A 12,437-nucleotide genomic window follows, 5' to 3' on the forward strand; every position below is an offset into this window, starting at 1 on the left:
TGCCCTGGGGCCAGAGGCCTGCTTGCACCCCCAGCCATGCCCCAGGCCCTGTGTTCACAGGCTCCCAGGCACCGCCCACAGTCAGGGCCCGAAGTATGCAGTGGGGACCTGCAGTTAGGCCCTGGAGACCAGAAGGCTGAGGGGAGACCAGAACAAAGGTGTTGCTGGATGAGGGAGCCCACGGAAGACCGGGAGCTCAATCCAGCCCCTGCACAGCTCCCCTCAGCCACTGGGGGAGGACAGGGGTCCGGGCCGGGAAGGGCTTACCACGAAGGTGAAGCGCTTGGGTGACAAGGCCCGGTAGTGAGGAGAGCAGTCTCGCACGCACACCTCCACTAGGGCGTCATGAGATCGCACTGTGCTGGCGTCCCCGATCTCGCAGACGATCCTGGGGGGCACCAGGTGACCTTAGCGGGCTGTGGGGTCCAGCCTGGGTGTCGGGACCCCCTGCCCACCTGCCCGCTGGGCCCGCCAGGCTGCACTCACTGCTCAGCACTGATGTACTCGCTCTCCACGGGGCTGCACAGCACCTTGCCCACGCGCACGCCCAGCCGCACATCCTCAAAGCGCAGGCCCAGGTTCTCACCCGTGATGGTGAGCCGTGTGCCTCCTTGCCGCGGGCCCGTCTCGGGGAACAGCTGCGGAGAGGCCGAGGCTGGGACACGGGTGTGGACCACCATGGGCCAGGAAGGGCCCTGCACGGGAGGCAGCCGGGGGTGGGGGGGTCCGTGTCTCTGCCCAGGGCTGGCAGGCCTGCCTACCTTAAGGATCTTGGGGTCAGCGCAGCGGCTGCTGCCATGGCGGGCATGCATCCAGGCGGCAGGTGCATCGGCGGGGCAGTGGGGGCGCAGGGAGCACCGGCGTTCAGCCACGCACCAACCGCACTCAAAGCGCGGGTCGGCCTTGAGGCAGAGGCCGCAGCTCTCTCGAAGGGCCGGGCACTTGTAGAGGTGGGCTGTGGGGAGGGGCACGGTCAGCTCGGCCCACCCTCAGCCCCACCCTCCGAGGCAGCCTGCCCAGCTCACCCTGGATGTTCTGAGGGTTGTCGATGACGAAGTCACCATTCCACACCACCGACAGGTTCACGGGCAGGTCGCTGACATCATTGCCCTCGTAGGAATACTGTGGGCAGAGGGCAGGCGGTCAGGCCACGTGCACAGTCTAGACTCTGAGGTCGTGGGCCACTGCCCACAGCAGTGAGTCAGGGACTGCATGCCCCTCCTGGCTACCTCTGGGACTGGCCCCTGGGAGCAGGCTTGGCAGGGCAGAGCCTAGGGGCTCTGCCTGTCCAGAATGGCATTTCCAATCTGGACCCAGAAATCCCAGAGAGCCACCCACCCACTAGCCAGCCTAGAGAGCTAAGCTGTCACACGCAGCTCTCCCTCCACCACAGCCCAAATGTGCATGCGTGTGCACACACACACACGGGGAGTTTTTTCTTGGTGGCCAGAATCCCCACTCTCCAGCCAAGGCCCTGTCCCCAGCAGCCACATGAGGCACACACTCCAGAGTGACCACTCACTTCCCCCTGCAGTCTGCCCCACCAGGAAATCAGAACTCCCCAACTGGCCCCCTTGGCTATGCGTCACGGGTTCTCTACAAACCTCTGTTTCTTGTCTGCTGAGTGGACTCAGTAATCCCTACACCAGGCCTGCCCTGAGGTGTAAGATGTGTGCCCTGAGCTCTGGGCACAGGCCAGCAGGAAGCACCAGCAGGTGAGTCTCTGCCCCCCACCCCACCCCTGGATGGGCTGGGCTCAGGGACAATACCCCTCCCCCGGGAGCCCGGGCCCGGCGCTCCCAGCTGTGTCCCACTTTCTGCAGCTGAGGACCTCCACTCCATCCCAGAGCAATTCATCATTATTTTATCTGCAGGAATTTAATTGGATCCTATCAAATTCCCTGGTACTCCCTTTTCCCTTTCAACACAGTCACCGGAAAGACAAATGTGGGCCGGGGGGTTGGGGGAGGGCAGGATGGAGGGGACAGAGGCTCGGGGATGGCAGAGAAATGGGGCAGGGGAGGCACCAACAGACGGCTGGAGAGCAAGGGGAGGGTTGAAGCAGCCAGGCCACAGAACCTGGAGAGATGCAGGTGTAAGGCGTGACAGAGTGAGGAGAGAGGATGGGAAGCACAGGGCAGGAAGGTGCAGGGACCTCTTGGGCCAGCTGCGGGGCACAGGGCCTGGCCAAGTGGCGACGTGCCCCCAGGAGGCTGCTGGGACCCCCTGCCCACCCCGCTGGACACACAACGTGCTGGTCAAGGAGTCACCACCATTAGCAGGAGGCCATACCTCTGACCGTAGGCCTCTCCCCTGGGATTCTCTCCGATGACACTCTTCCTGAACAGACAGGGAAACTGAGGCCTGCCAGCAGTCACAGAGCCAGCCAGAGGAGAGCTCAAGTGGCCTTCGGACCACCATGCAACACCACCCCCCCCCTCCCCATCTGCCAGGGAAGGACTTGGCTCTGCAGAGATCACCATCACTAAACTCCCTGGACTTGACTAAAGGCTTTAGAACCGTGACCCTGTCAGGTTCTGGACTCCAAACGCGGCTGCTTCCTGGCCCTGAGGCAACACCACCAGCTGATGCGCCAGCCACTGTGAATGCTTTCTGGGGCTGGCCACAGGACACACAAAAGGAGCTGAGCGCTCGGTCACTGTCACCCTGACGGTGGCCCTCCTGGGAGCACGGGTGAAGGTGGCACGAGGGCATTCCCACACACCAATCTGGCCTCCTCACCCACGTCAGGAGACCCCACACAAAGCCACACGTGCACTTGCCACGCTGTTTCTAAGTATCCTCGTCCGGGTGGCTCTCGGCACATCTCCATCTGCGGCCCTCTCACCCACGCACCCAGGGGGCACCCGAGGCCGTGGCCCCAGCCTGCCGAGCCTGGAGTGCCTTCTGAGCCATCCCGGCCACCCCTGACTATGCACCGCCTTCGCGCTAAGGGCAGAAACTGGATCCTGAAGCCATGAGGGTGACAGGCGCGGTCCGGCACACGGGGCTCCAGGAGCCACCCCGCCTCACCGAGGAGTTCTGGCACTGCAGGCTGGAGCTGTTGAAGCGCAGGGCGGTGACGCGGGCCAGGCTCCCTGGGATGTGGAAGAGGCACTCGTACCCACGCTGGCCCGACTGCGGCTGCGGAAGGTTGCGCGCGGCCAGGGTGATGGGCTTCACCACGCCCACCGGCACGTAGATCTGGGTGGAGGGCAGGATCTGCGGGCAGTCCTGGGGACGACAAGGCTTCAGCTGAAAGGCTGGGTGTGAGCGCGGTGCCCCCTACTATGGCCCAGACCCCCGTCTGTGCACAGAGCCTGAGGGCAGGCACCCCTGGGCCCATTTTACACACTGGCGGACTGAAACCTCAGGAACTGCCAGCAGGGCTGGAGGCAGGGGGCCTGAGTTCTGCACCCGCCAGGCTATGGCCACATACTATAGGCCCTCTCACCTGCGGGCCCAAGTGCCCCGCCCAGCACGCTAGGACCCCACTGTTCAGCACCGAGGGAGCCCCATCTGGCCCACAGCTGAAAAGGCCCTTGAGGCAGAAGCAGCTGAGCATGGGGCGTTGGGGCTTGAGCTCACAGCTGGGGGCCCAGGGAGCATGTAAAAATAGCCAGAGCTGGGCAGAAAAACAGCCTGGGGCCCCCAGGGCCAGCATTTGGGCAACAAACTGATGCAATGGCCCAGCTTCCTTGCAGCACTGCCGGCAGGAGCCGCGGGAAGGGAAGGCCCCACGGGAGCTATGCTGAGCTGGGCTTTAAATAGAGATGCTGAAAACAGGCCATAATCCCCAAGCCCTGCAACAGCTCCCACGGCAGGCACAGGCCCAGGACTGGCTCTGCAGAGGTTCTGGGGGCCTGAGGAGGGGCCCGGACTCTGGCAGGGACAGACCAGCAGGATGGCCACTAACTGCCGGGTCTGCAGGGATGCCCTCCCTCCCCTCCTCCACCCCGGGGAGAGGCAGGTGATGGGGACATGTACGCAGAGCTACCGTCCACGTGTTCAGGCGCCCACACCTACACCAGCACTTCCCTGGCCATTTGACGGGGTGCCCAGGCCAGCCCCCAGGCCCAGGGACCCTCCTGCTGCCTCTCCAGCCCCCGGCTGCCCCTCCTGGACCCCCAGCAGCCCTGGCTCCTTCTGGCCCCCAGGACTTGGCTCCCGTCACCCCCCAAGCTCACATGTCCCTCTGTAGACACTATCTCTGCTGCCCAGGAGGCCCTGGTCTGTCCCGGGCTGTAGGCTCTGTGCCCACATCAGGCTGGAGTCTGACTGAGGCTGTTCCTCGGCACCATGTTCCTTAGGGGCCACCTCCCAGCAGATCCAAACCAGAAGCAGAGATAGGAAGAGGGGAACCTGAGGGGGAGGAGCCTGCTCCTTCCAAGCAACAGGACTGGTCAAGTTTGGGCCTGTGTCATTCTCCTTAGAAAAGTCCCCATAAAACCCGGGACTCCGGCTGAAGACCATGTATCATTAGGATGAGTCCCTTCCCACGGCAACCTCCCTGAACCCCATGACCACCCTCAGCCCAGTCCTGAACCCTCCTCAGGAGGGTCTGCACGTGCTGTTCCACCCAGGCCCACGACAGCCCTCCCTGAGGTCCCTAGACCCTGGGGTCACTAACCAGCTTCCTGCTGCCCCACGGCCCCTGCCTGCCCTCAGGACACCTGTGCCCAGCTCCTCATGTGGGCCACACTCCGAGGGAAGCCCACTGCCCATCCCCACACCCTGGCTCTCACACCAGCCGCTCACCCAGATACTGCTCCCGCCAAATGCCCAAGGTCCCTGCCTGTTCCTGGCCTGCCCCTGACTGCCACCTTGTCCCATGATGGGCAATGTCACAGCGGGGAGGGGACAGGGGCCTGGGGAGTGACGGTGGAGGCCGGTCGGGGGAGGCTCTGTGAGGAGTGGCCTGAGGCACGCTGCACCTCTTCTGCCCCCACACCCCACACCCTCCTGCCCCGTCCAACCACGGGCATGGTGTCCACTGCGAACAAGGGCCCTGGCCTCCAGTTCCGGCTCTGTACCCTCTGACAGGATCCCGGGTCAGCCGGTCCTGGTTCCGAGCACCTCGGGTTCCAGGAAAAGTAGCCTGGCTGTTCATAAATAAAGTCAGCACCCTGCCCAGGCTCCAAAATAATTACTACCTAATTACTATCAATTACTACGCGGTACCTCAAAAGACTCCGAGAACCAACCGCCCACCCTGCAAGTCAGTCTGATGGGTTCCCTCATCCACACGGATTCTGGGCGCCAGGCCTTTCCCGCCTGCCCACACACCTCACCGTATCGGGTGGACAGTCCCCCTCTCCCTGCATCGTCCCTCGGGCATCCCTTTGGTCTATCGCCCCCCACACAGAAGCCCAGGTGGGAGGCCTTCCCTGAGGACCACGAAGCACATCAAGAGGCCGCCAACAAACGCTACTGGTTGGCCTCAGGTCAAGGTGGCCTTGGACAAGGTCCCGAATAGCGCAGGCCTCTGGAGCAGTGTCCCGGCCGCCCGTGGGAGCTCTCCCACTGCCAGCTGCAGGCGACACTCAGCTCGACCATGCCTCTCAAACCCTGAGCTCCTCAGGCTGGCCTCACCTCAGACACGTTGACACGGCCCTCCAGAAAGGCGCAGTCGGCAGCATTGTGTGTGCACACGTGGCGGTATTTGCACCAGTGGCAGGGGAAGGAGCCGTTGACACAAGACAGGCAGCTGTGGGGAGAGGACAGGCGTGCTGAAACCGGGGCGACCTATGGCTCCACCCAGGGGCTGCACGGGGCCGCATCACCTGCCTGCTACTTCTTCAGCAGTTCACAGTGCCACCTCAGGACCTTTGCACTGGCTGCTCCTCCATCCCGTGCTTCCCTCTCTTTGCACTGCGTTTTCTCCGGACCCTGAACACCTGACAGTCCACCCCAGTGTCTGCTGACACAACCTTCCTGGTTACAGACGTGTCGAAAGCCTGCACTGTGCACCGAGGTGACCACTGGCCACACCAAGTCACATGTGACAACAAGCACTGGGAAAATGTGCTGGTGCACGTACAGAACTGTCTTTTAAATTCCAATCTCATCTTAATTAACTTAGGTTTAAATTTAGGAGGGAAGCCGTCGCTGCAGGGCCCAGCAGAGCCGTGGCGGACATCCGTCTCCCTGACCAGAAGGCAAGCTCCACCTGGCAGGCGCTTGTCCGGTTCTCTCCCACACGTCCCCAGGGCCTAGACAGGTCCCTACGGCGCTCTGGCCTGCACAACCTCCTGTGGTTGGAGCCCTGTCATCTCTGCAGCCCCCATGGACCCACTTACACTGGAGAAAACTACCTCTAGCTTCTCCCAGGGACCTCCCAACCCGCCGGCCACCCTGCTTCTCCCGAGACCCTCAATCCCCTCCAGCTCCAGAGTCCTGCCCGCTGCTCCAAACATCCCAGCCCACCCTGGATAGAGAGATCATAACCTAGTAATATCAACACCCAGGCCCTCAGTGGGCCCCCACGAAGAGGCAGGCAGTCTGCCGGTCAGCCAACAAAGGCACAACTGAAACCCAGGTGCCTCTGGCTCTGTGGCTGACCCATACACCTGGGTGGGCCCCCCGACCCCACTCCTCACACCTCAGCAGCTTGCGAGAGGCCGGCGAGACTCGCCTTGTTTGAATCGGTGCACCTCCCTCCCCTCCCCTGCCCCGCTCTCACAGCCCCGGCCTGAGCCTCCTCCCCATCTGCCACCTGGAGGCCGTGCCCTCCCCGGCGCCCCTGCCAGGTGAGAGGCTCTTACGAGGGCCTCTCCTCCCGCCCTGACCACTGGGCCACACAGAGCCATGCCCTGCCCTGCCCTGCCGGGGTGGTCAGTGCAGGAGTGCCAGGACACTCACGACTGGTGGACGCTGCAGTTGTAGAAGACGAAGTCCACGGACGCAAACTTCTTGCCTGTCTCCTTGGACTTCAGGTAAAGCTTGACCACCCGCTGGTCTCCTGCAGAAGCAGCATGGGCCTGAGTCATCGGGGCCACCAGGGGCCGCTGGCCCCAGGACCCTCTCCCAGGGCCAGCCCGGAACAGGGACAGGCCTTGCCAGGGACCCTCCCCCCTCACCACCTGCACGGCCCCTGGCTGCACCCCTGCCCCTCAGACCCTGGGACCCGGGGAGCCTCCGAGCCCATGGACAGGCAGCTGCGGCCCCATCTCCCAGAGCAGGCACCTGCTCCTTCCCCTGCCAGCCTACAGTGACCACGCAACACCCATTCACAGATCCCACCAGGACGGCTCCAGGTGCCGCTCTGACCCCCGCCCACGGTGGCACTCACCCTGGCCTCGTGTGATGGGCGCCACCTCCCGAGCAGAGGGCGAGCGGCAGTGGATGCGGCCATCCTCCAGGATACTCTCGGACTCGGTGAAGTCCTCAAAGGAGCAGTTGACGCCGGCAGAGAGGTCGGGCACGTTCCAGGCCTGCAGCACAAGCTGGGCCCCACAGGAGGCTTCGGTGAGCAAGGAGCTCTCGCCCCCCCCCTCCCTCCCCCCCCCGTACCCCGCTGGTCGCCCCGACCCCGCACCAGGGCAGCCGCGCTCACCGGAACCTGAGACATGGTGACGGAGACGTTTCGAGGCTGCACCGTCAGCTGCACGCACTGCAGCAGGTCAGAGGCGAAGCGCTGGGGCTCGTCCGCCCGCTCACAGGCATCCTGCCGTGAGCAGCTGCGGGCAGAGGGTGCTGGGGCTGGGCGTGGGGGAGGTGGCCAGAGGGGCACCCCGACCCTCCGGGCCCTGCTCAGCAGGGCTGTCGTCACCCACACTAGGGGAAGCCCACCACCTGTACCCCGCACCCCGTCTTTCATGGGCGGCGCTGGGCGTGCCATCACTCAGCCAGTCAAGCAATTGTCAAACGCCCTGCCCAGGAGAGACCCGGAGGTGCTCAAAAGGGAGCCATGACTGCTCGAGGCACCTGGGATGGCCACGTGGGGCTCTCCCAGGTCAGAGGCTGCCAGGCAGGGGTGTCCGGGCCCTCGAGACTCACATGCTGTGCAGGACACACCAGCCGCAGTGGGGGTCCCGCGACCCCAGGCACAGCTCGCACGATGCATACTGCACACAGCTCTCCACGGGCACACGAGTCACCTGGCAGCACGGGAAGCTCGGCGTCAGGCCCCCGTGAGGCTCGTCCCCGCAACCCTTGCCAGCCTCACCTCCTCACCGCAGTTGTGTGTGTGTGTCCTGTTCCCACACACGAGCGGGGCCCCTGTTTCAGGCCACTCTCTAGCATGGTCTATTCAAAGGCTAGTCCTGGGCGACCCTGACTTGGCCAGATCAGGCTAAACAGGCCAGGGCCCTCTGCTGGGAGGCAGCAGTCAAGGAGCAAGCAAGTCAGTGCAGGTGAGACATCCAGGGAGGAATTGACCACTCCAGCCAGAGTCACTCTCCCATCTGTCCGGATTCTGAGTTCCTCAAGGGAGCCTGGGCTCATCAACTCCAGTCCTAAGCACAGAGGCAGGCTGGGCCCCTCTTACCCCGACCTCGCCAGCTTGGATGGCACTGAGGTCCTCAGAGAAGTGGAATAACATGACAGCTGGGAGAGGGGCATGCGGTCACCAGGCTGAGAAGGTCAGATGCTGGCTCCAAGCACTAGGCTGGGAACACAAATGCGCGGCCTCAATAAGGTGGGCCAGGCCAGGTGCCAACCCCATGGAGATGGGCAGATGAGGCCGGTGCTGTGCGGGCCCGCAGCCCGAGAATTCGAGGCCTCAGATGTATGCTCCCAGTCCTCAAATGACACCAATACTCCCACAAAACTCTTATTCAAGTATCTGTTCCTGTGGATATGCAACTGTTCAGGGAGAAATTGAGAATTCCAAGTCTGACCGGGGAAAATCTGGAGCCGGGGTGGACAGAGTAGGCCAATGATGGGGGCAGACCCACCCCCCAACGTGTCCTGCAGTGGGTCACCCACCTGCTTTTCCGTCATGGCATAGAGGTATTGGCGGTCGGGGCTGAGGACCAGGTCACGCAGGATAGGGCTGCTCTCTTGGGCCACCACACTCTCATAGGCCAGGGCTGGCCGGCCGCCAGGGTTTCCCAGGTCTACCAGGATCTGTGGCAGTGAGGGATTAAGTGGGGCTAGGCCAGCAATGGCCAACGCTGGCCCAGCCCCACACCTACTTAAGGTCAGGGGTCTGGAGCCCCTCCCCCAGCTGCCCCCCAAGCCCCGCAAGGATGAGGCTAAGGCTTCCAACCACACCACGGCCATGGGGGACAAACCAGCCCCGTAGGCAAGTCCTGACCTAGCCCCTTCATCCACAAGAACAACCACAACCCACCACCCGTCACCGGCTATACAGCCAAGCCCTGCACAAAAGTGGCAGGGGTCCCACTTTCCTTGGGGCCAGGCTGGGTGCCCCAGAGGAAGGCATATTTGTGCAGGGGGTAGAAAGGCACGAAGAGGCAGCAGGGGCCTTCAGGGAGAGTGAGGTGTCCAGTGTGGCTGAGAAGTGACACCAGGAGGCTCCAGGGCAGGGAGGTGGCATGGGAGTTGGGGGCCCCGGTGAGGTCCTGGAGTGGGGTGCACCCCAGCAAGAAGGCAGGAGGGCGGGTGTCTCATCGGCATGGAAATATATTCCATATCCCAAACAAACCGGGCGCTAATTAGCCAGCTCTTCTCTGCAGCTTACGATGCTGCAAGTATTTTTAGTTGCTTTTACCAAACAAATGTATTTAATTAACAGAGAGACCCAGGGGGCTTTCCAGAGACGGGACTCATGGGGCGGCGTCTGCCCAGCTCCGCCAGTCCCGGGCAGGCTCCCAGGGCACAAGGTGGCCGGCACTGCTCAGGCCCGCCCCTCTCTGGCTGTGACCCAGCAGCCAGCCCACCTCTCCACCTCCGCCTCGCCCCAGGCTCAGCCCAGCACCCCTCCTCTGCACCCCCACACTGACAGGACAGGGCAGGTCTCCTTGGTGGGGGTGGCCCGTGGAGCTGGCGAACACCCCTGCGCTCTGCGCTGGCCGAGGGCGGCCAGCCAGGGTGGGGCGCTGTGACTCTGGGCCAGAGGCTGCCGGCTGAGGGAGAGGGGGAGGGCCGCATTCCTGAGAGCCCGAGGCCACCCCCCACATCCGCTCAGCTGCCTCCCAGCCAGGCAGGCAGGCTTAAGTCAAACCAGACCCGGAAGAGCTGAGCCCTGAGCTGGGCAGGGGGAGGCGGCCACAGGCCCGGCCTGGAGCTGCCCAAGTGGCTTCGGCCCACAGCCTCCAGGAAGAAGGGGTGCTGGGTGAGGGGCCGTGGCAGCCCAGCCTCAGCGCCCCTGCGGGTGAGCGTGGACGGGACCCCAACCTGGACCCAGCCGGCCCCACGAACCTTCCGCCCTCGGGGGTGGGCAGTTGCTGCTGGCGGGGAGTCTGCAGCCACAGGAGAGCTCAGGGAGGCCAGCAGTGCCACCTGTGGACACCCACACTGCCTGGACCCAAGGCCCAGCACAGACACCCAGCTGTGCAAGCGACATGGCGAGCTGACCCACTCTCTGCCTATTCCCCTACCTATGAGATGGTGACGACAGGCACCACTCCCCCTGCCAGAGCTGCTCTGAGAATTAAATAAGGACCAAGCCACTGTGCCAAGAAGAGGGGACAGAGGGCGGCTGGACCTCAAGGCAATCACCAAACCCCAGCAGCCACAACCCAGGCCTGGCAAGGCCAGCCTGGACAGTGGCCAGGAAGCAGGGGACAAGGAGGTCAGGAGGGCAGGGCCTGTGTGCAGGCCGGTGCACCCGTGGCACCCAGATCTCCAGCCCTAGTCTCAGCCCAAATGATCAAATCAGGACCCCGGATTTCTCCCAGAGCCCTGCCTTACACCTGTGCCCCCTCCCTGCAGGTGCCCCCTGCAGCCACCCAGAAGCCCAGGCCAGACCCCAGCCCTCCCAGCACCAGGCCCCCTCCCCCAGCGCCCCAAGCCTGGCCCCCCCACAACCAGATACCGGGGACGGCTACCCAGGAGGCCTTGACAGCCTGGCCTGACCAGACCTCAGCCCCTTGCATGCAGGGGGCGCTCAAGAAGTGTCTGCTGAACAGGGAAACTCGAGGGGCCCTGCCTCACCGAGACACACGGACCACCAGTGTCCATATGGTGCTGACTCTGACCAACCCCCTCTACCAGGCCTGCCGTCTCCCTCCCTACTGAGGGCTGAGGGCATGGGCTAGGGCGTGGACGTCCTATCCAGGGGCACTCACAACCCAGCAGGGACAAGGGAAACATTACAGGGAAGGGCACAACCAGGGAGCACACCAGCAGGGGCCATGGAAAGGGGCAGGCAGAGAGCAGGATCCTAGGGAACGTAAGAGAGGAGGCAGGCCAGAGCCAGACTCTGAAACGCCCCGCCCCTGGGCCGGCAGCACGCCGACTCCAACAGGTGGCACCCAACAGCTGCAGTGGGGAGCGTGCATGTCCAGCTGTCCATCCGCCACGCATCCATCTGTCCACCCATCTGCCCAGCACGGGGCAGCCCCGGCCGTCAAACACGCAGAGGCAGGCCCCAAGGAGCCGGGACATTTCTGGAGAAAGCAGAGTAAGTGGGGGTGCCAGGGAGGCACAGCTGGCAGGCCCGTGGGTGGATGTGACGTGGGTGACAGTCTCCACACTGTATACTGAGTGGCCACCGTCCAGGCTCAGCAGGGCCCCTGCATGCACACGTGTGACCGTCGGATGGGCAGGAGGTGTCCAACCCAGCAAAGACCAGTGCTCGGGACATGCCTGCTGTGTCACAGCTGGTTTTCAGGCTGCAGGGCCCGTGCAGCACAGACAGGTGAACCGAGACTTGCGAGGCCCTGGACTGCCACTTGCACCTGGGGACGTAGAGTCTGCTCCAAAAGCGGGAGGAGGGATGCAGTATGCCGCCAGGAAGGCATTCCAGGGACAAGGGGCATGCAGGGCAGGCACGGGGCCAGGCGGCTGGCAGGACAGCAGGACATATGCCACGCCGCCGGGAGTGCACGTGCCGACGCCACTCCCCTGCGCACAGCTGTCCGGTCGAGGGCCACCCACCTGGGGATGGCCCACCCTGGGGCAGCCGGCCTGCAGCACACACAGGAGAGACTTCCGGCATCCCCTGGGATCTTCCCTCCCACCTCCAGCTGTCACCTCTGTGCTCTGCAAACCCTTCCCCAAGACTACCAGAACCTTCCACAACTAGCCACGACCACCTTCCCTCCCATGTCCCACCACAGAAGAACCTCAGGGTCCAAACTCGGCTCTGTCCCTCTGCCATTGGTGCCCTTCCCCACACCTGCTGAGAAAGGACGCCTCCTCCTCCTGCCTAGATGGCTGGAGAGGAGGTGGCCAGCCTCCCAGGGCATGCCTGCTGGGCTACACCACGCCCAGGCACCCACCCGCCCCTGGCTCTGACCCAGAGGGACAGAGCCACCCCCATCCAGCCTCTGGCCCAGCACTCTGGCTCACCCACTTCTCCAACCTGG

At 63.9% G+C, this 12,437-nt stretch overlaps 1 protein-coding gene across 1 annotated transcript in view; it reads right to left on the minus strand.

Annotated features, from left to right (window-relative positions):
- The window catches only part of PLXNA1 (plexin A1), a 49,067-nt gene that overhangs the window by 20,041 nt on the left and 16,589 nt on the right, over window positions 1-12,437 (minus strand). The window contains exons 4-14 of the mRNA XM_045494034.1: window positions 8,929-9,069; window positions 7,999-8,099; window positions 7,556-7,679; window positions 7,292-7,445; window positions 6,862-6,961; window positions 5,593-5,707; window positions 3,034-3,234; window positions 1,026-1,122; window positions 762-955; window positions 487-638; window positions 268-388 (exon numbers count right to left, since the gene is read on the minus strand). Coding sequence (XP_045349990.1) covers window positions 268-388; window positions 487-638; window positions 762-955; window positions 1,026-1,122; window positions 3,034-3,234; window positions 5,593-5,707; window positions 6,862-6,961; window positions 7,292-7,445; window positions 7,556-7,679; window positions 7,999-8,099; window positions 8,929-9,069 — 1,500 coding nt within the window. The remainder of the gene's footprint in view (window positions 1-267; window positions 389-486; window positions 639-761; window positions 956-1,025; window positions 1,123-3,033; window positions 3,235-5,592; window positions 5,708-6,861; window positions 6,962-7,291; window positions 7,446-7,555; window positions 7,680-7,998; window positions 8,100-8,928; window positions 9,070-12,437) is intronic.

Source organism: Leopardus geoffroyi, chromosome A2, assembly GCF_018350155.1.
Source record: "Leopardus geoffroyi isolate Oge1 chromosome A2, O.geoffroyi_Oge1_pat1.0, whole genome shotgun sequence".
NCBI classification, from domain to species: domain Eukaryota; kingdom Metazoa; phylum Chordata; class Mammalia; order Carnivora; family Felidae; genus Leopardus; species Leopardus geoffroyi.